The sequence below is a fragment of the Ictidomys tridecemlineatus genome, chromosome 8 (assembly GCF_052094955.1).
Source record: "Ictidomys tridecemlineatus isolate mIctTri1 chromosome 8, mIctTri1.hap1, whole genome shotgun sequence".
In the NCBI taxonomy this organism is placed as follows: domain Eukaryota; kingdom Metazoa; phylum Chordata; class Mammalia; order Rodentia; family Sciuridae; genus Ictidomys; species Ictidomys tridecemlineatus.
In genome coordinates this window covers 6,928,948-6,954,354 of record NC_135484.1, presented here as the reverse complement: position 1 = coordinate 6,954,354, position 25,407 = coordinate 6,928,948, and the positions used below count along the sequence as shown (strand labels likewise).

At 53.6% G+C, this 25,407-nt stretch overlaps 1 protein-coding gene across 5 annotated transcripts in view; it reads right to left on the bottom strand.

Annotated features, from left to right (window-relative positions):
- Window positions 1-2,786: 2,786 nt before the first annotated feature.
- Window positions 2,787-25,407, bottom strand: part of Agpat4 (1-acylglycerol-3-phosphate O-acyltransferase 4) — a 95,516-nt gene continuing 72,895 nt past the window's right edge. For 3 of the 5 annotated variants that reach the window (XM_078018793.1, XM_005321429.5, XM_040283526.2), the window contains 7 exons: window positions 19,683-19,852; window positions 10,533-10,694; window positions 10,120-10,273; window positions 7,759-7,861; window positions 5,079-5,154; window positions 4,177-4,375; window positions 2,787-3,074 (listed from right to left, as the gene is read on the bottom strand). In XM_078018793.1, the coding sequence (XP_077874919.1) occupies window positions 2,980-3,074; window positions 4,177-4,375; window positions 5,079-5,154; window positions 7,759-7,861; window positions 10,120-10,273; window positions 10,533-10,694; window positions 19,683-19,844 (951 nt within the window). In that variant the 5' untranslated portion in view covers window positions 19,845-19,852 and the 3' untranslated portion in view covers window positions 2,787-2,979. The remainder of the gene's footprint in view (window positions 3,075-4,176; window positions 4,376-5,078; window positions 5,155-7,758; window positions 7,862-10,119; window positions 10,274-10,532; window positions 10,695-19,682; window positions 19,853-25,407) is intronic. The other 2 variants (XM_040283528.2, XM_040283529.2) reach the window with 2 other exon arrangements.

Below are 25,407 nucleotides of genomic sequence, written 5' to 3'. Positions count from 1 at the left end.
CAAATCGGGGTCACACTGCCCACTTGAAGAGCCAGCTCACCCTACCCCAAGCCGCACCTGCTGGGCGGTCCTGTGTTGCCCCTCCAGGAGCATCACCAGGCTCCGTGGTCCTGATTTGCAGCGTCTGTCGTCAGCTGATCCCTCACTGCAGCTATGACCGGGCCTGAGTTGTTGGAAAGGGAGGCGATGTCAGCCAGTCACGAAGCGTGTTGCATTCATGCCAGCTTCACGCTGTCCTCTGTAAGCCACACTTCAGGACAGCTTCAACTGAGGCCTTGCAGACAGTGCTGCTGATGGAGGCTGAACACGTTCCTAACGGGACACCACAAGTGACCTCTCACGAAGTAAGTGCAGAGTCCCTTTGGCCAGGGCTTCCCGGGGAGCACTGGGGAGAATGCAGCAGCCTCACGGCTTACTACAGACCCAAGCAGGCAGAAGCCATCAGTCACAGGCAGGCTGTGGTGGCACCAAGCACTCCTCCAGCCAGTCCACGGTCCCTTGGGACACCTGCTGACCAACCAGCTGACCAGCACATTGCTCCCTCCATTCATCTCAGCGCACATGTGGGAGGTTTACACAGCAGGAGCGTGCTGGACTCCCTCCAGCCTTGAGCAGGAGCCGGGGGCCTCAGGCTGCAGAGGTCTCACTGGTCGCTGCTTCTGCTTGTGATGGGGCACCTGTGGGTTTTGGGGTAGGGTGGGGGTGTGTTTGGGGGACACAGGTCACAAACTTCATGAATGGAAGGACGGCACATTTTCAGCATCCCCTGGTAAGTCCTGCAGGTTTTTGAGCAGTGGTGATTTGGACGCAGCCTCCCCCACCCTTCAGGTGCCTCTCTGTGCCTGGCAGTGACCCAGGAGGTAGGCGCCACTCCCGCTGTACAAATGGCAGGTGGGCTGTGAGAGGCAGGGAGGCTGGCTGGAGGCTTGCAGTGACCCCAGCAAGGCAAGTCACTGCGAGCTATAACTGGAATATCATGGGCACTGCAAAGGGTCCCTCTGACTGCCTCACTCTGGTCCTCCATGGAGGACCTAAAATCCAGGGGCAGGCCTGCCAGGGCACTCAGACAGGAGTGCACACACCTGAGCGCCTCACGGGTCCCACCCACCTAGGGGGAGCATCCCCGGGGGCTTGCCTGCGGGTCCTTGTGCAGGGGAGCTGCTGTGCTGGGCGCACACAGGGAATCAGCAAGCGTGGGTCTCCCCCAAGTAGGTGGGGATGAGCTCCTTTCTTCATCTGTGCAAGTCACTTGCGTGAATATTCACCAGGCTCCGATATTGTCTCGTAGGCAGAAAGCGCTCTAGACCTCACTTGTAACTCAGCTCCTCTAGGTCAGTGGAAAGTGCTTAGTGACTCCATGAGCAAATATCTCAAGTGTGACTCTGAATAGGCTGAGCCTTTGGTGGGATGTTTGGCCAGCTCTGGTGTGGACCAGTTCATCTCTTCTGCAACCACAGCAAAACAGTGGGTCCTTTACGTGGGAAATACGTCTGTTTCATTCATGCTTCTAAGTGCCTGTCAATTCAATCGCCACTGGCATCTCAGCGTAAAAGGACGTACATGTTTCTGTTGTTCCCCTTCTGAAATGTCACTGCTTCATGTTCCCCTGGCATGTCTGTCCTCTGTTGTCTGATTGGTCTGCAGAAGTCCTCCCCATTGGCCAGCACTCCCAGACCACTCAGTTTGCTGAAGAGCAGAACCTTTTAGTGGTGTAAATTGGTATCCAGTTGGGAGCCAAGATGGAAGACAGAAGCCCAGAATGTTCTGGTCCATGGGAGCTGGTCTGTGGAGCACCAGGCTCTTTGGATGCTAGGAAGGGGTAAGGCATATCTTCGTAATGACCCTGCTCTTTCTTGCTAACAGTGAGGCCATTTCCCGATCACTAAAGAATGCGCAGGCTTTGTTGTTTTTTCATGTTCGATTTCTTTTTTGTGGGGAGCCAGGGGGTACTGGGGACTGGGGATTGAACTCAGGGGCACTCTGCCACTGAGCCACATCCTCATTCCTATTTTGCATTTTATTTAAAGGCAGGGTCTCACTGAGTTGCTTAGCGCCTCCCTGTTGCTGAGGCTGGGTCTGAACTCGCGATTCTCCCTCTGGAACCACTGGGATCACAGGCGAGCCCAGCTCATGTTCAGTTTCAGCTTTTTCTAGGATTGGGCAGCTCCTTAACATTCCACAGTGGACTCCATTCCAGCAAGACCGAAAACCAGAGCTGCCTTCTGGAGGGCCTTTGCTGTTTAGGGATGTGCTCTGCTAGTCCCCACATCCTGCCGTCTCTGTCCTCAGAGAGGCGCTCTGTCACTGTTGGCATAGCCACCTCAGTGATCTGTGTGCCTGCAGGTGCCGCCTCACCCCAAGCTTCCTGGCAGCCCCCTGCTGTGAGCATGACCCCTGCCAGGGCAGAGGCAGAAGTGGGGCAGAGCAGTCAGTGTAAACACACACCACAGGTGACCCAGACAAACACTTTAATTTTTTTTTTTTTTTGGAGGCATACTTTCGTCATCTTACCTAAAGCACTTTTCACTGTCTCTGGCAATCAAAGGTTACAGAAGACTCAGCTCAGCACCAGAGGATGACAGGGGGACTCATCCCTCTGTCCCCAGCCCTGCTCCCCCCTGCAGCCTCCAAGACCCTTTGCATTGTCACAGAGGCAGGCCCACACGCAACTGCACAGCCACTCACTCCCTCCCTGTCTCTCAAAACCACACACACACACACACACACACACACACACACGTGCGCGCGCGCTAGAGAGTGAAAAGAAAACCAAACCCACTAAATCACACGGGGAAAAACGATTTAAGAGCATCATCTTCCCCCTCTGCCTCCGAGACCGAGCTCCATGTCTGGGGAGGCCTTGATGTGTGCTCGTGCCGGCAGGGGCTCACCCAGCCTCCATCATCATGTCCCACCAAGAAGGCTGTGCAGAGGCCACCAGTTCCCCAAGGTTCCCTTTGGAGGTGACACATCCCTGAGTTAGTCACTCTGCTTCTGTTTATTGTCGATGTTGCCATAGGCAGAGCCCTTGTCGATTTCTGTCACACCAATCATCCATCGAACTCCCATGGAAGCTGCAGAGACAGGGCAGGAGCAGAGATTAGCAGGAGGACAGACTGCAGGGAAGTTTGCCTGGCGAGAACCTGGGGGAGACAGGTGGGTGCAAATCCCAAGCATCAGTGAGAGCTGGCAGATTTGAGGTGCCTTTTCATGACCCCAGCTTTAGAGTCAATCTAAAATGTCAGTCTACGTGACATTGAAAGGAACCGAGTAAGGCTGCTCGGTTGGGTTTTCATTCTTGTGTACTGGAAGTAAACAGCTGTTTGTGGGGCCCACAGAATTCTCAGCTTTCCATGCTGATCCCCATGGCAAAGAGGGTTCTTTTGCCAGTGCAGGGTAGGAGCTTATGGGACCTCAGCAAAGGAGCCTGGAAAATGCAGGGCTCCAACATCTGAAGCACCCAAGTTCAGCATGCCTGGGGCAAGTATTGGAGCGGTGAGTGAAGTCCCTGCCCTGGCTGAGAGCCTTCACACCTGTGGGTGTGAACCGTAACAACCTCTGCAGGACCCAGGCCTGAGCCCAGTTAGTCACCAGGAGGCTGGAAAACAGGGCTGCTGCTCAGAAGTGGCCTGTTCCCTCTGGAGAGGGCAGACTTCCATAGGTCTTTGGTACTAGGACCACACCTCGGTCACCTTGATGTGCCCCCCATCACAGGGCCAGGCAAACACTATGTGTGATCATCATTCATGAACCAACAGGGGAGTGGCACCAAGCTCTGTAGACTTCCTCAGTCATGGATGGGGCAGAGGCCACAGCCCTCCTGGGGTGGGACACGTATCCCATAGGTCATTTAGAAGTGAGGAGACTTCTGCTTGAGGCCACCTCTCGAGAAGCTGAGGCTCGAACCTTGGCCTGGTCCTAGAACTCACATAGAATTACTCAATGCTACTGTAAAGTAGAAGAGGGGAGCACAACACGGCCTCTGCTCAGAGGCCTGTGAGGAGGAGAGGAGCAACACTGTGCCACGCAGGGCGTGGCCTGTGGACTGGCAGCCGCTCTGCAATGTGCAGCCTCACAGGCCCCTCAGCCTGGCTCCATCCTCCCACTGCCAGGTGCTGTCACTCCAGCAGAGCAGCACCACTGCCTCCACTTGGAAGCCTCTTGCTCTCCACTTACCCATGCAGAAGACGAGGATGAAGGTGGCCAGTGTCACAGAAGAGCCACTGCTGACCATGCTGACCAGGAACTGGAAAAAAGGGTAAAGCAGCAGCGAGGCCCAGAACAGCCAGTTGAGCAGGGCCCAGGGCCGCCGCGGGGGGACCCGGGGGGTCTCTGGGAAGACACCTGTCCTGTAGTACTCCTCCTGAAAAGCATCCTGGGGACAGAGGAAGGGACCCTCTGATACAGCACTGGACTTGGCTGAACTGGCCTGCCCAGACCCACCCAGGACGCACTCCACACTGACATTCTGGCCTCTCCACACAGGATCTGCAGACTCCACATGCAGTCCACCAGCACCAGCACCCTGTCTGTGCCCTGCAGCTTCCCAGGGGCTGGGACTTCAAGACCACACAGATGACAGAGGGCCTTGAAGCCTGTAGGTGCCACTCACAGGAGGTGATGGAGCACAGGCGGACTTCTTCCGCGAGAGCAAATTAGGAAAATATTAGATGGCCCCTTCTCAGTATGTCTTGGGAAGAAAGAAATAGTGGAAGCTAAGGTCTTGCTCAGAGGAAGGAAGGACAAGTCAGGAGCCCAGCAGCTGATCACAGATGGCAAGGAGGAGGGGCTCCTGCAGGTCTGAACCCAGCCATGGCAAAGCCACCCTCAGGGACTACATCCTGCTCATGCTGGTGATGTTCTGGATTAGGCAGGCAACAAAACTGTTGACCCAGAAGCACTTTAGACTGCATCCATTGCCAAAGATAACTGTAGCATCTTGCAGGAATATTCTGCCCCAGGGCCACAGCCAGGAAACAGCAAGGGCTGTGGGGCCTACTTGGTCTTGGCCACTACACCCATAGACAGCTTTCTTCTCTCTGTGAAGCCCTTAAAGACATTTCACTTGTTCCCCTCACCTTCTCCTGGTAGAGCTTGTGGAGCCAGGCCGAGCACTTGTCCTCGTCTTCGGGGATGTCTTCCATTGGAATCCGCCTGCAAGGGCAGAGAGCAGCCAGTGGTGGGGAGGCCACAGCATACCCGGTGCCAGCAGCACTTTCAGCATAACAATGCCTGCTCTCGGGCTTTCATTTAGGTGGCCTACACAGTGTGGAAGCAAAGAGGAGGACTTCCATGGAAGCCAAAGTGTAGTCATGGTCCAAGCAGGATGGAGCCAGGACCTGATTTGATGACACAAAGATGGTGAGACGCGGGGACACCTGCCCTTTTCTCTTTTCCCTCCTGCCTAACAGAAAGGCTCCCCGAATCTGACACTTGCCTTAGTCTCCAACACGTACAGAATCCACATTTAGGAGATAATACGCCAGCCATTTTTTCAGCCAAGTAACGACTTCATGGCAACGGCAGATACCTCCCATCAAGTGATCTGACCTGGTAGCACCAAGGCAGGCCCCTGCCAGAGTGTCACTACATGAAAGGACCTGGATGGGAGAAACCAGGGCATCTGCCCCTCTGGGCTCAGGGATCCCTGTGTCACTTTGCACCCCAGTGTTTACTCACAGGTTCAAGGGTGGCCCTCGGGCCATTGCTAGCAGGGGCATGAGGATCATTCTGCAGACAGCCCATCAGAAACAAGGGGAGATGCCACTTTGCTCTGACTCCTGTTCCATGTCTGTCTGTCCCTTTCTCTCTCTTGCTTGCTCGCTTTCTCTTCTGAGGCTGCTGGCTCTGGTGACTGCAAGGACTGTGAATTTACACTTGCTTTTGTCCTTGAGAAAGGACAAAAGGCTCGTTTCACTTCTCACTGCTCAGGAATATCTTAGGAAGAAGAGACACTTCAGAAATTCTTTGCCAAGGTGTAGCTGTTCAGAGAATGGATGCTGGGATTTCACCTCATCAGAGATGACGGGAGCCACCACTGTTAGAATAAGGGCTTCCTTCTCGGGCAGAATTCTACAGAGGTAAGCTTTTAACATAATTAAGACTTACCCTGCAAGTTTCTCTGGAAACTTTCCTGTCTTCTCTTCCCCTTTCCTGTCCCTACATCTCTTTCCATGCATATACCATTTCTTTCTTTGCTCTTCTGATCTGCCCTCGTTTGCAGATCAGATCTTTCAGTGTGGTTCATGAGGAGGTTAGAGATGCTGCCTGCCAACTATTTCTTTGCTTGCACCAAGGAGCTCGGATGGTTCTGCTCTTTTCAGTAATGTCCTTGGCACTGTTGCCCTGGATGTTTTCATGCTTCACACTGAGGTGCAGTGTACCTCAGAGCAAGGCCTCAGCCATCCCAACTGGGTCACTACAAGGAGAGAGGTGAATTGAGTAGCAAAAGGAATCTTCCTGGGGGCTGGGGAGATAACTCAGTGGTAGAGTGCCTGCCTTGTATGCAGAGGCTCTGGGTTCGAGTCCCCAGTACATTATAAAATCTCCTGGGAGGCCATGAGTGAACTTGACAACGAGACGGGAGCCAGTTTTGGGGTGTGTGCTCTGATTGCCACATGCTCTGAAGAGTTGCAGTGACCTGAGAAAACGTGGAGCTCCTGCCAAGTGTTGAATGAACTTAAGAGAGAAAAGCGCATTTTGTCCCTGAAGAAGACCCCCTTAGGGAGGGTGGGGATCCCCAGCCTTCTCTGGCAGCAGCTGAGTAAAAGACAGTGGCCACCCCACCATTTGGAAGGTCTCAGAATGCTGCTCTCTACTGCCTCTAAGGATCTGGGCTCGATTGCAGGCAGGGAGTGGCTTTGGACTTCAGCAGTCAGCCCACCAGCAGTCTCCTCGGGAATGTTCAGACATCACGTTGAGCCTAGTGAGTATGGCCAGCCACTGGCGTTTCCTTGAGCCGTGCTGTAGCTGGGCATCAGTAGAGTCTTGAATGGGAAAATACGTACCACTTGCATGTGTCTCTGCTGGTGGGCATTTCAGGGGCTCTTGGTCAGACTTTGGAGGAGATGACCCACAGCACAGGAAACCAGGCCAACCCCACCAGAGTCAGATTGGACTTAATGAGTAAGTCACTGACCTAAGGCCAATCACCCTTGCGTTTTACCATCTGCAGCTTCTCTAAATTCTTCCTGCTCATCTTGGTGACATTCTGGAGATTAGACAGTAAGCCCATTGTGTTAGTCAATGGACAGGTGAAGAGGATTGGCCTAGGGAGGGTTTTCCCTAGTCATGACTAACTGGAGAGTAACCCACGTGAGGTCTTGCAGGAGTGTTCTGCACCTCTACATCTCCTTACCAACACTAGGTGCTGTCACTCGTGTGTATTTGCACAGGGCAGATCCATCTTCCAAGAAAAGGGTCAATAAAACAATTGCTTTACACTCAATATCTAAATGATTGATTATGAAATATGGTCTGCCCTTTCACCAGCCAGGGCTCTGGGATGAAAATGAGTTGGTATAAGAGGTTCAAGAAGTAGCTGGGAGAGAAAGAGGCTTCCCCAGGTTAGATTGTTCCAAATAGTAGAAAGTCACTCGAGTTCATAACATAAATATAGACTATAAATGAGTTTAGGGTAAAACAGACTGAATGCAAGATGATAACCAGATGTCCCTAGAAGAAGGTCTCTCGGTCATTTGTGACTTATTTACTTAGCAACGAGCTTTCTCTTTTCTGAAAAGGAAAGAGGCAGCTTACCTGACATAGCAATCGGCATGATATTTCTTTCCATTTAGGACTCCCAGCAGTGTTGGGTTTTCATTATTTCTGAAATTGAGTGTACAGTCATATACAGCTGGAACTATAAAAATAAGACAAACACAGAGCAGTATATAGCAGGTGGACCCGTTTCTGTTTTGCAGACACACATTCGAAGACATAACATCGCTAACTGGTTGTCTACGAATGGCACAATCAGATTTCCTTGTGCTTTTTCTATGTTGTTCAAATGTTCTACACCAAACATGTAATCAGAAAACCCCCTTATAGTATAGTAATAGAAAACAGAGTAATTGCTGAGGTCAGATCAATTTTAAAATTGCAGCAATACTACAATATTAGATCTAGATGTGTGATAACAATGATTGGCATCTTTCTAATATGCATGACCTGTTGTGCTCACAAATGCCCATATTTACACAAATAGGGACAGAAGACAAGTTAATGGGAAGCATATTAAACATCTAAGCATGTCTGTTTCCTGGGAGCATTTTTTCCCCTGGAACAACAATGAGACAGCCACAAACCTGCCATAAGATACTGACTGGAAGCCCTTCAGGAATTGAATCAGAGTCAGTTGCAACATGGCCAAGAAATTATGCATGATGTTAATGGTCCACTCAGTGGTGAGTGACCCTGTCAGCACATTGGACTTAATGTGAAAAGTTGTGGTTGTAGTCCCCAGACTGCCCCTGCTCAGAAAGCTCTGGTTCTCAGGATGGAAGATGGTGAGAACGAACCAGTAAGTGATAGAAATGCCTGGTGGAAACATGGACTCTTGTGGTGTGTAGGACAGGCATGGACAGTGGAAGGAACAGGGATTTGTGTCAGACTGGACATGAATCCCAGGGCCACCTTTCTCAGTGGGGTGGTGTTTGCTTGGACAGGTGTCTCAGCCCTCCAAGCCTAGTTCTGGAGTATGTAGTCCTTCTGATGCCTTTGTCACTGTGGCTCAAATGACAATCAGGTACTGGCTGCAGGTCCAGCACCTTGTGCTCACCACATTATGAGCCTGGCCCTTCATTGAGAACTCTACATGTACCATTGCTATCAAGAAAAGGAATAGAAAATACTAGGAAGCTTCAAAAGTTCTTCATCTAGTTGGGAAAGTGGGGAACCCAGATTTGAAAATGATAAAATCACTATCATATTTTCTCTACCTGTTGCCTGACCCCCCTGCAGGTGCTGCAGGCCCACCATCTTTGGCAGGGGGAGAGGGTCCCTCCTGCTGGCCTGCAAGAGTGCCTGGGAGCAGGGCCCCCAAAGTGAACCGCACCACAGAAAACAGCTGGTCCAGCCAGGCACTGAATCACCTGCAATCCCAACATCTCATGAGGGTGAGGCAAGAGGACCGTGAGTTCAAAGCCAAGTTCAGCAACTTAGCAAGTCCCTAAGCAACTTAGCAGGACCCTGGTTCTAAATAAAATATAAAAAAGGGCTGGAGATGTGGCTCCGTGGTTAAGCGCCCCTGGGTTCAATCCTTGGCACCAAAAAAAGAAAACAGCTTGTCCTCCATATCCTCAGCATCCAGCTAAATCCTGAGGCTGGCCTATGCAACAGTTCAGGGTCTCTTGCTCTTTGTCTCACGAGGAGGAGAGGAGAGATGAGGACAAGGCCCCGGGAAACCAGCAACACAAGGCCTGAAGCCATGACGTGGCTCTGGTGACAAAGGGCCCAGCCTTGCCCTCCTCTCTCCACAGGATGCACCCCAGCCTTTCCTGGGTATACCTGGCATGTGACACCCAAGGAAGGTCTGCCCAGCCAACGGAGCTGCCCCCGAGACCCAAAGCTGTGTGGTGGCCCATCCGACGAGAGGGCAGTGAGGCCCAGGGACCAGGGATTCGGGAGCCGGGAAGCCACATGAGTTATCAGGGAAGAGTGTTTTAAACTTCAAAGACGACTAGAGGTCAGAAACCTATTGTTGGTTTCCTTGTTTCTTCTACCTAACAATAATTCAAGGCTCGGAACTCGCAGGTCAGCTGCCAGACACAGGTGGTTCATCATCTGCAGGCAGCTGATGCCAACAGATCGTCAGGAAATACCCCAAACCAACAGGGCTCACTTGGGTCTGTGGCCAGGGGCCCCTGCAGGATCCAGCACATTCCACACAGTCACACGGCAGTTCCACTGCTGAGCAGCAGAGGGCAGTGTTTGCTGGGATGCACTAAGGAGAGGTGCCCAGCAGGTTCTGAATCCCTCAGAGACCCTAATTTAGCAGTCACTCCTGCTGCCAGCCACATGCCGGCTCCAAGGCATCACCAGGGAACAGCACTGCAGATCACAGGCTGTGGGCACCCTGTGCTGGCAGGAGTGGTGGTGCTGCAGAGGCCGCCTCCTTACCTACATCCCTCAAGCACCTCACGGTGATGGCGAAGCCCTTGGTGCGTGGCAGCAGGTGGTGTTTGAGGCTGGGCAGCCCCTTGGCTTGGGCCACCTGCATGCTGATCTGGTGTTTCTTCTCTGTGAACCGTGTGCCCTCGCAGTGGATCAGGAACTGGAAGGTAGAGGGGGGACTGTCACACAGGACCCTATGGGTCCACAGTGTTCCAAGGTCACACACAATCCCAGATCACACGAGGTTGTCAAGTCACACGTCCTGAGATCATACACAACCCTGCAGTCACACCGCCTTGTGGTCACACACCACCCCAGGTCGCATGCAATTCTGTGTTCACCCATGGATCCGAAGTGACACAGAGTTGTGGCCACAAAAGGACCCGCAGGGATTGGCAAGACATGCTGCTCCCACGTACAAGATACTTCTCGGGGTAATCCCGGAGGTGCAACAGGCTCCTGGCGACTGTCTCGCGATCTTGCTCCCACTTGCGTGTGCAGAAGATCATTTCCGTGAAGTACCACATCCAGCCAATGATTGGGACGTAAGACAGCTCTTTCTTGGCCAGGACCTTGGAGTTCTGAAACAGGAAGCAGCACAGGGTGTCCATAAAAGAGAAGACTGGGCGGGGGGGGGGGGGATCACCCCTTATGGCTCTTGGAGGTGTTAGTGGGAAAGGAGAGGTGTTCACCCGGGAAGCCGCACGCGTTCCAGAACACCCTGTGGCCAAAGCTGGTGGCCCTGGAGCCCTTCCCACTGTGTCAACGGGAGGTCAAGGCCACTCACTGTTGGGGGGGCAGGGAGGGAGGCTGGGTGCGTGCTGCAGGCCAGGCAAGCCAGAGTCGTTATAGACGAGGAAGTGGAGCCCAGAGGGGTTCTTGGGCACAGGCCCTTGGTGGAGCAGAGTCCATCAGACCAGCAGGTGCTCTGGCACTCTGCCAGCTGCTTTTTCTCATCTCTGAAGCCATGAACGGTGCTGAGTGCCCGCCACAGACCTTCCTGAGGTGGTGCAGGGTGCGGCAGCCTGGCCCACCATTAGGTTGGCATCCCAGCCACCGAGCCCCAAGGGCTACCGGGGGTGGCCCCAACTAGCTGTGCCCAGAACCCACAGGCCCTCTCCAGGCTGGGGAGCACCAGGGTTTCCATGGGTACCAGGGAGGGGACACAGAACAACTGGTCAGGATGCTCCTCCCTCAAGCTGGGGAGGTCCCATGTCCCAGGGGAGTCAGGCTGAGCTGCTCCTGACAGCTGCCTGGTTGAGCCCTAAACCTGAGCCACCCAGGGCCAATGCGAAGACGCCCCCACACGGTCCTTCCCCGCTCCCACTTTCTACCTTGTTTAAAAAGCAAACTTCGCCCTCCCTGTGGGGAAGAGGAGCACGGACACATTTTGATGTGCTTTTCATTTTGGACATGGAAATTCCCTCAAAGAGAATCGAGCCATGCATCCTGAAGCTGGCTGGCCCCAGCCGACTCGGAGGTGAGTGCCGGCAGTGTGGACACTCTCCAGAGGGAGCGACGGCTGCCCTTTGCCCACCCAAGGCCACACACTTTGTGTGAGTTCTATGTGATTCTAAACCCACGGGAATGTCCCGCCCTTTACAAACCAAGGCTCAGAGACGTGAAGTGACTTGCTTAGCACCACACGTCATGTGGCGAACAGCTGGGGAGGCCGAGTGTGTTGGCCAGTCTCCCTCTGAGGCTGACGTCAATGGGGCACAGGAGCAGACATGTGGGCCACCTTCTCAGGAGCCGTGCCCTCCTCCTTTTGCACCCAGACTCCTTTCTGTTCTAAGGACCCTTGGCACAGGGTCTGAGTGACAGGAGCCCGCTCCACCTGTGTGGCTTTGGTCAAGAAACAACTTTTCTGAGCTCCGGGCTTCTCACCTATGCCATAAGGAAATGGATACTAATCAATTTCACAGGGTTCCCACAAAGGTCGAGTAGCCTGTTACCTGTAATTATAATGCACCAATAAAAATGTGGGGGGAAGGGCTGGACAGCATATGGAAACCCAGAGAAGCAGAGTCGGGGATTTCCACAAGTAGTGAAGAGTGTGGCCCTTATCATTGTCCCAGGCCTAGCACAGAGCCAGGGTCTCTTCATTCAGCCCATTTTCTAAACCCAACATTAGCCTAACAATGATAAATAAATCATATTTATCCCAGCATTAACCAATGGGCTCTGTGCTAACAGACTTATGTGACTTAACTAATTTATTACTAACAGACTAGAAGTTATGGTCCCCAGAAACAAATTATAAACATCAGGACGCTCTCAGGCCCATCAGGGTTTCTGTGTGTGGGTGGCAACAGCCTTAAGGAATTTCCAAGAAAACATACACTGACTCCAGATTGAGCTTGAAGGTAGACCTGACAGGCTCTTCTGCTGAGTTAGTTATGTACAGACCCATCCAGATGCAGCATGTCTTGAAAATCTGAATTTCTTAGGTAGTACAGGGTACTCCACAACCTATGGGGCTGAAGTATCCTGCCCTGCCATTTTCTACTGGTATAGGGTCACCATCGTCATCATACATGCTACAGCTAAAAGTTTAAAAAACTCGTGTGTGTATATGAGAGGGTATGTGGGGTGGTGAGGGGTGCAGCTCTCCTTCTCATCCCATGAGGCAGCCAAAGTCAGGACCACTACCACCCAGGGACACAGCCATCCCATGAGCCCAGAAGGCAGTACCTTGGCCAAGGGGCCACCAGTACAGAGACCCGCGGTAGTGGAAAGATCCACTCTGCCTCTCACGGATCCAGTGCCTTCCAGGCCTGAGATTGGATGGCTCCCACCTCACTTCTGCCGTGAAAAATGATCCTAACGTGTCCCTTCTCGTTACCCTTACTTCAGCTTACTCTGTGAGTGCTAGTCAAGGTCTCCCCCAGCACGGCAGCCTGCCATGTGCTAGCATGAAAACCCTCAGTGCCTGTGCTGGATGTTAAGCTTCTTGAAAAGCAGTCAGCACCTTGCCCGGCCACATTCCTGTGATGCCCCACAACCTCTGACCCTCCGTGGGGACCTGCAGAGAGCCTGGTCAGGGGTGAAGACCACTCAGAGAGAGGAAGGCATCGTTAGATAAATCTTTCAAACACAGGACCGTTCCCACAGGTTTATCAGTTTGGCCACCAGTTAGTCATTTGTTTAACCCGGGGTCATTTATTTCTACTACATATATAAACTGAGGCCTCGTAAGTAGAAATTCAAAACCCAGTGAGACTTTTGTAAAAAATAAAAATAAGCTAGTTGGAATGTTCACACTTCAACACTTGGATGTTTTTCTTGACCATGAACTGGAGAAAGCAAACTGAAGTTTGGTGGAGCCCAGGCGAGAGTCTAGTGGGCAAGGAAGAGCAAAGCGGGCAGTTTCTGTTCTGTCTCTTCCACTGACTGCAAGGAAGTTGTTGAGGGAGCCTCTCTTCAGCAAGGCTCATGCCTGCAGAGGACTCGCTGTGGCCAGGACTGTCGTGAAGTCTCAGTCCCTACCAGAGTCATGCACAGGAAAGAGAGCGGAGCTCAAGATGATGCACCGAGAGAGAGAGAGAGAGAGAGAGAGAGAGAGAGAGAGAGAGAGAGAGAGAGAGAGAGAGAGAGTGTGAGTGCGTGTACACGCATACCGAAAGGTGAGAGACTCCATTTGTGCAAACTCAACTGGGGCCCAGTCTTGCTTACGCTCATTCCTTTCTCTGCTTTCTACATTCTTGATGCCTGGAGGAAAATGCCGTGGACTGTACTCTACCAGAGAATTCTCCATAGAGTCAATAAACAAAATGAACTGTGTTCCACAATTAGTCACAGCCCTGGGGGAAATGCGCAAACCACACCTGAAACACAAAATGCTCTCTAAGAATTCATTTCTCGTAGACTAGAAATAAGTACGTGTGGTCCGCCAAAGCCCAGCCCACCGCCTACAGCTCTCGGGCTTCAGACAAACATCTTCACCTGCAGCCCCCAGTCGACATCCCTCCCCTTGCCAAGCCCAGGTGGTGTGTTCACAGCTGGGCAGGTGTGCAGGTGTGCCTGGGGACAGGAGCAGCCTTTGGGGGCCAGTCAGGGAGCGCAGTCCAGCAGGACATTTATCACCACTGACTCTGCTCCAAGGGGTCATGGTGATCAGGACAGAATGGGAGAGAGGAGGCCCCTGCACCTGGCTCTGGACTGTCCTTCCTGAGCACAGGTCCTCATGCCCCCACTCAGTTTGTATTCCAAACAGCTGGCCCAGGGCCTTCCTGGGGTGGCTCTAGGCCTGAGCAGCTAGGAAGACAAGAAGGCATAAAAGGGCAGGAGGCACAACAGGACTCCCAGGGGCAGGTCGTGAGGGCAGTTTGCCCTTTGCGCAGTGCCATCTAAGCAGTAGGCATTCGCCCCACATCGCAGGCGTGTGGGTGGCAGGCGACAGGGCCCTGAGCCAGCACGGGGGGCAGGGCAGACAGTACTGTGAGCACCATCCCAGAGTAGACCATGTGACTGGCACAGTGCATTGTGCCCCAGGGGACCAGGCCACCCGGCCAGCACTGCCGCCAGCCTCCTTTACAACTGGACAGCTCGTTAAGACATTGCCAGAGAATTCCATTCAATGAAAGAGGAGCCTGGCCACGTCTACCGTGGGCAGCCAGAGTAGGCTGGTGTGCCCGGGACCACTCATCAGCTCACGAGCAGGGGCTCTCCTGAGCTGCCACTCTTCTCCTGGCTAGTGACTCACCTGGTCACCTTATTGTCACTATCAGGTTCCTTGTCCGTGCCACACCTGGTCCAGGAGGTGAACCGTGAGGGCAGAAGCAGCAGCCTGCCCACTCCCTCGGTCCCCACGGGGCCTGCCTGGTGCTGCAGACAGGGTGGATGAATCCCAGCCCAGATGTTCCATAAGAACGGGGTTTCATCCGCACAGGGATCTCGCACAGAACATCTGGGTAAATCCCAGGTAGCAAAAAGCTCTGTCCTAAACTTTATCTTGCTTTTCAAAAATAGGGAAATGGCCACAAAGGGACCAGTGGCGTCCCTCCCTGGGCACCTTTGCTGTCTCCCATGAGCTGGTAGACACGAGGCGTTAGACTAGTGCTAACACAGTGACTGTCCCAGACAGCACTGCCCACATGCCAGCCTCCCCTTCCCACCCCTCCTGTGTCCTGCCTTTGCCACAGTGGGCCCAGCTCCTCCCCGGGACTCCGACAGCACCAAGGTTAACACCCACAGCCTCCCGGGGCACTCTTGGGGTGCTCCATGGCATTGCCCTGTAGGGAACAGGTTGAGTACCAGCCTGGCCACCTGCATCCTGCCGCCCCAGGTGAGAATGTCCTGTTGCCCTCAGAACACCTGGCCTCGCAGGACAGCCATGCACACTGTCCCTTCACCTCCCTTCATACAGCACGGGTCCTTGGAGACACTTTATCTTTCAACCCACAGCACCCAGCACAGCGTCTTCAAGGGCTCACACCCACAGTACACAATTCCTTGGACACATACTGTGAAAATATGTGGCTTGCTGCCATCACTAAGAATCTTATTTAAAGGGGCTAGGGTTGTGGCTCAGTGGAAGAGTGCTCACCTGGCATGCATAGGGCCCTGGGTTCGATCCTCAGCACCACATAAAAAAAATAAAATAAAGATATTGTGTCCACCCAAAACTAAAAAATAAATTTAAAAACAAGAAAATTAATTTTAAAACAAAGAATCTTATTTAAAAGGCAGGACCCAGCTTTGTGAGGGACTTGGATGTCCCTTCTACTCAGGAATAGTAATTCTGCACTCCTCTATCTTTTTTACACAAAGAAATTACAACAAAGTTTCAATCTGATTTTGGACTGAACTGCCTCATTCACCCTGGATCCTAGTTACTAAGCAGAATGGAGGTCTGAGATGTGGGGCCAAGTCATTCTCTTCCCAGGGAAGAAGGAGCCAGTGGGCATCTGAGATCCCATGACAAGGCTTTGGGGACCTGGCCAGAACAGGAGCCGAGTCTCTGGGTCAGGCTGGTGGACCCCTGGCCATACTAGTGGGGCCTTAGGATGTTTTCAAAGGTTGGAGGCTTCTGTTCAGGAGAATTCCATTACTCTCCCCTCAGAACAAACCTAATAACCCCTTGCTCAAGAGTTCTGCAGATTTCATTTTAGTTGGATTTAAACTCATTTCCTCACGGACCGTTCCACAGGTGAGGATGAAAAATGCCTGGCGAGGAAAATGCTTTCCTCCTTTTCTAAAAAGCCATCTGCTCAGGCCCCAGAGGGGTCTCTCAGCTCAGGCTCCAGAGGGGTCTCTCAGCTCAGAACCCAGAGGCATTTCCAGAACGATCTTCACAGCTCAGCTCCAAAGGGCTCTCCACAGCTCAAGTTATCAACAAGAGACTGATGAATGAAGGGTTCGTCTTAAAGGTCACCGAAGACAAAAGACTCTGCACACCCATACCAGATGCTGGCCTGTCCAAGGGAGGAGGATTCTGGGAAGAGGCCAGGCCTCTCCTCCAGCACTGCGGGTGGTACCGGGCCACAGCTCCTCTGCCAGGTGGCAAAGCTGCTTTTTAGTACATTTGGAGGAGGGCTCCTGGCACCTTCCACCAGCTCCCCACGAGGTCCCTGGTCCCCATCCTCTCTGCTGGCCTCCGCATCCTCTCTGCCTCCCCCCGCCCCAGGGCCTACTCTCCACCAACACTTGGCCACAGCACATGCCGTTCCTCTGGTGTTTAGAGAAACTGGGATCCACTTCCTCTCGCTCTCCTCCCAATTCTGAAGAAACTCAGGGGCTCTTTAGTGAGAAGCCATGAAACCTGAGCCCCCATGAGCATCCAGTGAGGTAGAGGGTCCTGGGCTTTGAGACCCGCCCCCTCACCTCCAGGTGCGTCTCCCCAAACCCTCTACCTCCTAAATCCAGTCACCTACATCTGGCGACCCTCCACCCCTTTACCCACCCACATTAGCTATGTGGTTTAATAGTGTTTGAGGAGACCCTCCGCTTAAGGAGCGGAGAGTGAGGAAGAGGAGCCCCTGGCACAGGCGGGTGGGCGGGTCCTGCACGGAGGAGGGAGAGCCTCCAGATCTTAGAGAAAGTGCCAACCAGGGTTGAGAGGGAGTCTGCTCTGGGAGTCTGCCGCCCTCTCTGGGCCAGAGTCCCTTCCCAGCCCAGGCCTCCTCTGCCCTGGGTCCCTCTCTGCCCCTGGGTCCCCTCCCCTCTCCTGGATCCCTCCCCTCTCCTGGGTCCCCTCCCCTCTCCTGGGCCCCTCTCTGCCCCTGGGTCCCCTCCCCTCTCCTAGGTCCCTCTCTGCCCCTGGGTCCCCTCCCCTCTCCTGGGTCCCCTCCCCTCTCCTGGATCCCTCCCTGGCCTGGGTCCCCTCCATGGGCCACCTCCCCACATGCACCGTGGGGTTCAACTTGCACTCACTGTGCTGGCCGGGGGCCCTAAGCCATCTGTTTCCTGAGCTCTTAGCTCCCATGGCTCCATGTCCCACCTGGTGAAGGCTTTTTTTTTAAAATATTTTATTTAATTTTTTTTTGAGAGAGAGAGAATTTAATATTTATTTATTTTTTAGTTTTTGGCGACACAACATCTTTGTTGGTATGTGGTGCTGAGGATCGAACCCGGGCCACACGCATGCCAGGCGAGCGCGCTACCGCTTGAGCCACATCCCCAGCCCCTGGTGAGGACTTGATGACTCCCAGCCCTCGGACTGAGCCCTGGTGCACCCCAAGCTAGGGTGGTGCTAGGAGCCTGGTCTGCCTGGTCCCCCGCTGCTGGCCTGTTGTTTAACATCTCTGAAGCAGGTCTCAGGCCCTGGGGCCCGGCTTTCCCTCTACACCTCCTGGGGAGGAGCAGGACTCTGGACGTGGCTCACTAGCTGCTGCCCTTGGGCAAGGTTGGGGCTCTGGGAGTTCATTTATGGAGTGGGACTGATGATGTGCAAGGTTGGCCACGGCACAGATGAAGGGCATGGAGCGCACAAGGAGCCCAGGAGGCCTTCTGCTCTGGCCCAGGCACCCCTGCCGCAGACTGCAGGCGTCTTTACGGTTCTGAGCAGGAATGCCACCAAAGCCACTGGAAAGCCTGGGGTACCACTGCCTGGACGACCTGTGAGCACTGGCGCCAGGGGGTGTTGCACATCAGGAAGCAGGTTCTGAGAGCCATCCCCTTGTGCCCCCTCCCGAACACAGGAAGGGTCCATCTCCGACCAGGTCAGGGACTATGACATGTTCAGGGTGCGCTTGCCTCAGAGAGAATGCAAATCACAGAAAGGTAACCAAGACCCCAGGCCAGGAGCTCTGAGGCAGAAGAGGGTGGGGCAGTGGCTCCCCTTAGCCATGATCCACTTTCTACAGCCTCAGTTACCCAGAGCAACGGTGGAAAGTTCCAGAAATAAACAACTCAGCAATTTCAGATAACTCTTGTTAGAGTATATTATTATAATTATTCAGTTTTATAGTAGCAATTGTTAATTTCTTACTGTGAATAATTTATAAATTAAAGTCTATCCTAGGTTTGTATTTGTAAGAAAAACTGTACACACCGGTGTTCAGAAGAATCTGAACAAAGTAGGGCAACCTCAAAATGGCTTGGAACTTATCCCCCAAAGATAAAGGGAGAAACTGTGCCAGAATTGTTGCTTTTGTTTTGAAAACACACACACACACACACACACACACACACACACACCAAAGAGGCACTGGAGAGTAAATAGGAAAATGAAAGACAAGCTCTCAGCAGGAGGCTCCCTCCCCTTCCCAGAGAACCCAGCCCCACAAACTCCTCCAGTCCCCGTCCTCCGGGGTCTCCATGGGCTGCCAAGAACAAGGGTGACATGCACAGTCCCCGCTGTCTGCAGGGCATGGTTCCCAGGTGCAAAGCCCTGGCCTCCAGGCCGAGGGGCGCAGAGCCCTTCCAGCCCAGGCCCACGGACAGACGCTGCGCTTCCCACTGCGACTCTCCAGTGCCGCTGGAGATTCAGGGATGTGACACCGGCTTAACCATGACCCACCTTCGTGCATTAAAGATGACAAAGTTCAATGGGGGAGACCCAGTTCCAAATGTATGTGAGCTGCATGCAAGAAGAAATCAAACCAAATCGAGAAAAACAGAATTTAATAATATTTTGGAATTGTGCCATTCAAACTTGCTCACTTGGGAGCTCAACGTTCTTAAGCCTGCGATGATGGAAATTCAGAGATGAATTCCATGAGCCACACAGGCAGGCAGGCAGGGTAATTAAGAATGTGGACGGGAGTCAAACTAGACAAGTTCAAATCCAAATCCAATTACAGCTGTGTGACCCTGAGCAGAATATTTAAGCTCTAACTTAAAAAGGGAGGGTGGCACATGTCACCCACTGGCATATCACCTACTCTGCTTCTATAAAGATGGAATGAACTATTAAATGCCTGGCCTACAGCAATGATGAGGATCCCCCCTTATTGCTCATAAGATGTTAATCCTGATCCCAGCAAGAATGAAAAGCAGCTTTTAAAGAACATTTCATCCGGCAAAAACTCTACGGATTCTTTGGCAAACCCTGGAGGAGAGCAAAGAGGCAGGTTATGCTAGTTACGTTAGAGAAACGCACGAGCAGGCAGCCGCGCCCCGCTTACCCCTAAGATCCCGAAGCGCTCCGCCAGGCTCCAGCCGCAGAGGAAGTCGATTTCAAATTTGTGGTTGAGGACGACGATGGCGTTCTCCGTGCCATACTTGGAGAAGGCCCTCGGGTCCGTGTAGATGGTGCACTCTGTGCCCGACCACCACTCCAGCAACATCACCAGCTCTGGAACAAACCACAGTGACAGGACACTTATTTGCCATCCTGTGATCTCTGGTGGGTCCCTCTGGCCAGGGCACTGCCCTCCCCACTGGGAAAGGAAGAACTTTTAGGCGTCAAGTCCCGGATCCTCTCAGCCTAGACCCAGTCCTTAGGAGGGTTTAGAAGGAAGCATGAGGGACCTCCAGCTCCAGGGAACAGGGGAAGCTCTGGGACAGCCAGCGACGTCCGCCCTTACACGCCTTGGGAGAAAATAAAATAAATGACACAGACTGAAGCCACAGCATCAACAGCAAAGGCAGCGTGAGCCGATGCAGGAATTCTGAACCTCCTGGAAAATGACCAAGGAGCACACTTACAGACTCTACCAAAGGACAACAAGTGACCATGTTTCCTCTGCTATGGCGATGTCTGTGGGCACCCGGGATAAGAGGGGGATGTGGACTCAGAAGCAGCTCCAGCCCCGGAAGGCAGGGGTGAATCCCGGTTGTCATCCTCAAGGCTTTGATAAAGCTGATAATGTGCCTTTAATGGAGACTGTGAAAATGTAAGACTTCCTCTTCCAGGTGATAATGACCAGTTTGAGCATACTCTTTAACATGCCTCTAAGTGATGAGTTTCCAAACTGGTAGCCTCAAGGAAAGCCCCTGTGGTGCATGTTGTCCAGAAACACTTCAATGTGCATGGTCACACAGTCCCCCAAATTGTTTTTTTATCACCCATTTGGCAGAGGGCTCCCTCACCACCCCCCCCCCCCATGCACACAAAGGCAAGTGGTGGGACCTGGGCTGCCCTTTCTCCTGGAGGCTGGCCTCTCCCAGGTCTCACAGTCTAGAGGCCAAGGAGGGGCACGGTGGGACTGTGGTCAAGCTAACTTCACAGTGCCACAGTGTCCTAGTCCCAGGAGTGGCAGTCACGTGGCGGGCACACAGAGCACTACAGACAGGAAGCTCCCAAGTCACCATGATCCGTATCCTTAGAAACCAGAGAGAATGCTCACTTCCTTTTGTAGAAGCGGAGGGTAGGCGGCTGCCTCTTTCCAGGAGCAGAGAGCATGCCCTGCTCTGTCCAGCTGTCCCTCTGGCAGCGGCCTCAGTGGATCCCCACGGGGCAAGCCAGGGAATAGTCACGTACAGACCGGCAGGGCCGCCAGCCAGGATCCCACTGTCCCCGCGGCAGGGAAGAGGCTCTGGTGCTGCAGAGATTTCTGAGAACCAGGAGGGGCAGGACCCATCCGCTCCCTGATCAGCACATGGGAATCAGTGGACAGAGCAGAGACGCTGGTGCCACTCACACCTTATGAGTGCCATGGGGCTCACAGGACAATCCTCCTGCCTAAGCCAGCATGCAAGCCCACCAACTGCATGTTCCCCAGGACCCTCCCAGCCCAGCACTTAGGATTACAGCACGAGACCATCTCCCCCATTACGACCACAGGCTCCACAAGGCAAGAACTTTACTGTTGGGTTCTTCCTGACCCGAGTGGAACCCCAGTGCCCACCAAGCACCTAGCACGTGGTATTTTCTACCAGCACCATGTGGTTGCCTAGCACGTGTGAGCACCATGAGAGGGCTGGAGGACCCAGGTCCCCGGATCAGACTCTGCTGCCCTGGGGATCCCTGCCTAGGGACGACAGCTCAGCAACCACAAAGCAGCATGGCAAGGGGACAGAGACGCGCCTGTCAGGGATGGCTGCAGGCTGTCGGCTCAGGGAGTTGGCTTCAAACCTGCCACTGAGGCTCCAAACCTGCAGTGCCACTCACCAGGCATGAGGCTTTGGCTGAACAGGGGTGGCAAATGCTTTTAGAGACGCTGAGTATGAAACGTGACCCTGTGTGCAGGGTGCCCAGAGCATAGTAGGTGATCAATAAACAGCCAGCTTTTCAAGCCATCCTGTGCAGGGTCATTTTATCATCCACAGGTTGTGGGACCACTGAAGGGCGGGGGTGGGATGGAGACAGACAAGACCCAGAGAGAGTACTGCAGATGCTGTCGGACCAGCGTGGTGGTTTATGACTCTGCTGTAAAGACAACAAGAAGCCCCCGGAATATTCTGAAACAGACACACACCCAATTTCTATTTTGAAGCAACAATGTGACGGAACGGGGGACAGACTGGAATTGGGAAGGCAGAAGCAAGCAAGCCAGTGAGGAGGAGATCAGGTGACCCTGCGAGGGGCCAGTGGCCGGTGGGCTCCAGTGAAAGACCCAGTGGACACTCACCTGCACAGGCCACTGACCCCGCAACAGGACGCAGGCCTCACTGCTGGGAGAGTGTCATTTCCCTCCTTCTTTTACCAAGAGGTTTCCATTGTTTTTTCTCTTCACAAGAAATGTAATTATATGTTCCCGTCGGAAGAGACTCCAGACAGCCCCGCTGTCAGCGGAGGAACACGTGAACCTCCTCTTGGAGCTTGGAATGAGGCCACTAGGTGCGCCAGAGTCGCAGCTCCCATTCCCTTTCTTGTCTGTTTCTGGGTTGGGCGCCACAGGGCTGCCTGGGAAGTCCAGGTGGCAGAGGGAAGGACGCAGCTCTGCTCTGTCCCCAGGGGGTGGGGATGAGGCATTAGGAGGACCCTGGTGAGGACAGAGTGGGTGGAGATAGCCAAGCAGGAGGAACTGGAGCAGGTGGCAGGGAAGAGAGACCCACAGGGTGTGCACTGGCCTGGGGGAGTGTGGGGGCAGGTGTGCGGTGCTGGCTGTGGCCCCAGGCCCCCCAGGTCCCTGTGTGGAAGGCACAGACCAGAGAGAAATCCTCCACGCTTTCCCAGCCTGTTCCTCTGGCTGCAGAGAGCAAGGCTGGTCCTCCCACTGCCCCAGCCCCTCCTTCCCTGCCGCCTTCTCACTGGGCCCCTGTCTGGAGGGTGGCCGTCACCTGAGCCCTGGGACCTCCTCCAGGGCCATCTCTGCACTCTCCTTGGCCTTCACACCAAGAGCCAGATGGGGTGAGAGGACTGTTTGCAGCTGGAGAGTCTCCCGGTTTGGCCTCGGTGACCCAGGGCTGCCAAGCAACAGGGTTTAGCAGCACAGTCACGCCCCTGGCTTCGCAGCTGGACTCCTGAAGGCCCGGGTGTAACAGGGACAGGTGTACTGTTCACACTTGCTCAGCTCCTAGGACACGTGCTCTGCGTGTGCATGAGGCCAGCAGAGTAAGAACCAACAAGGGTCCAAGGGTGGCACCAGTGACCTGGGAGAGCCACGGTCTTCCATTTGTCATCTGTAAAACGGGGTGTTGAGGCCTGTGGGGAGCCAGCACCTCATGGCAGAGGCATGTGGCTGGGAAAAACTGCTCACTTCATGTCCAGGAAGCCAACAGGAGGGAGAGTAGGGGCCAGCGTCCCATGGTCCCCTTGGAGGACACTCTCCGTGGCCTCTGGCCCTCCCACAGGCCCAACCTATCAAAGGTTCCAGCGCCACCCAACAGCCCCTCCCTGGAGAGCGCGCGCGCTTTTCCACGTGCCCCTGGGGACATCCCAACTGTGGCCCTGGGTTGCAGTCAGTCAAGGTCTGTTCTTGGCACAGACATCCAGGTGTGCAGGACAGAGGGGTTAGGGTCAGGCGAGATAAACCACTGGGCTTGGTGTTCAGACTCTCCAGCATCATCAAGACCCAGGTTTTGAATCCTTTAAAAATATAATATTAAAAAGGCTAATGATTCGATTCCCACTGTAATAACATACTACTTAAGTGCTGGTCGTGGGCTGTACAAAGTGACAAATGTCTTACGAATATCCCTCTGGGATGAAGCAGGCAGAGTATACTCCACAGGTGAGAAGACCAGGGGAGGACGCAGCTGCAGTACCCGGGCACAAGGCCAGCAGACCTGCAGCCCACACTCAGCCCAGGCCGGTTCCACTCTAACCCCCACTCTCCACCACCATCCAGACTGCAAATCAGGAGGGGGAACTGCGAACAGTTATGGTCGGGTCCTGCGACACTCAGCTGTGTTGAAGCTGACAGTGAACCTGTGTATTGAGTGTTTCCATTTAGTGATTTTTCATGTTTAGAGATTCTTCTGGTGCATTGAAAACCCCTCTAAGTTCTTTTTTTTTTTTTCTTCTTGCTCCTTATGGGCACCACCGGGCCCAGGACCGTGTGGGCGCTGGCTGAGGCTGGTCGTGTGCAGAGCTCCTGGGTGTGGGCGACTCACACTGTATTCAGGAGGCAGGCGGCTCTGAACAGCTTCGGGGACATCTCAGAATTGATGCAAATTCCTTGAGGACCACTGGGCCTGGGGGTGGGTTTATTTTGATTTTTTGATTGAGGTTATAGCCACTCAAGGTTCTAGTTTTTTGGAGGAAGAATCTCCTCTTGGACCGTGGGCAGGCGCTGGGCTGGGATGTCCGCTGCACATGGCGGGAACCGCTGATGCTCCCGGGGCCTGGCTCGTATCTAGGCTCAAAAGCACTTTTGGAGCCCTGACCCCTCTGACTCTGTGGTCCCCTAGACTCACCTGGATGTCCTCATTTTTATGTAGACCTTGAAAACCTATTTTATCCTGGATTTTTAAGTGCTCACAGACACAGGTTGGGCAAAATACCGTCGGCTGCCATGCCATTGGAAATGGACCTCAGTTCCCAACTGTAAAACAGGCTCACTGCTGTGGTCCTGGCTGTGACCTCCCACACGCAGCTGGCTGGGAGCATCTGAAACAAGGCCAGTCCGAATGGAGACACGCCAGAGCATGAAACACCCCTGGGAAGACTCAGCACGAAGAGAAAGCAGAAGACCTCAGTAATGGTTTTTGAATGGCTATAACGCAATTAAAAATACTTTTGATAGAATGTGTTCCTAAGACACATTGTTAGAATTAATCACACCTATTTATTTGCATTTCTTTAATGTGTCTACCCAGAAAGTTAGAAATCGTGTATGTTGTTCTCCGTAGGTTTTGGCAGACAGCACTGACCTAGCAGAGTAGCAGAATCTTGGCAATGTCACAGTGACACCTGATAAGCCATTCCTGCCTCCCCTGTCACACGTTCCCCAAGGTGGCTGCTATGCCTCGTGTGCATGTGTGTGTGCATGTGTGTGTGTGTGTGTGTGTGTGCGCATGTGTGTGTGTGCATGTGTGTGTGGGGTATGTGTGGGTGTGTGAGTGTGGCACTGGGTGTGGGTGTGTGAGTGCAGGTGTGTGTGCATGTGTGTGTGTGTGGGTGAGTGTGTGTATGTGTGTGTGGGTGGGTGTGGGTGTGAGTGTGGGTGTGTGTGAGTGCAGGTGTGTGAGTGCATGTGTGTGTGGGTATGTGTGGGTGGGTGTGGGTGTGAGTGTGGGTGGGTGTGGGTGTGTGCACGAGCAGGCATATGCTCCCTCTGCCAGGCTGTTGCTGGGAGTGGACGCTGACCCTCTCCTCTGGTCAGGAGACTTGGGGCTGGTTCCAGTCGCAGCTCCACACACAGTTGAGAAGCTCGTGGATGCGACAGTCTTTTAGAGAGAGCCACTGTCCCCCTCGGCAGGGGTGTGTCCCTGCACCCTCGCTGACTTGCCCCAGCTGAGGGGGAGTGACCCACAGAGGGGTCAAGGTGGGAGGTTAGATGGGCACTCTGGGCTGGGCTCGGC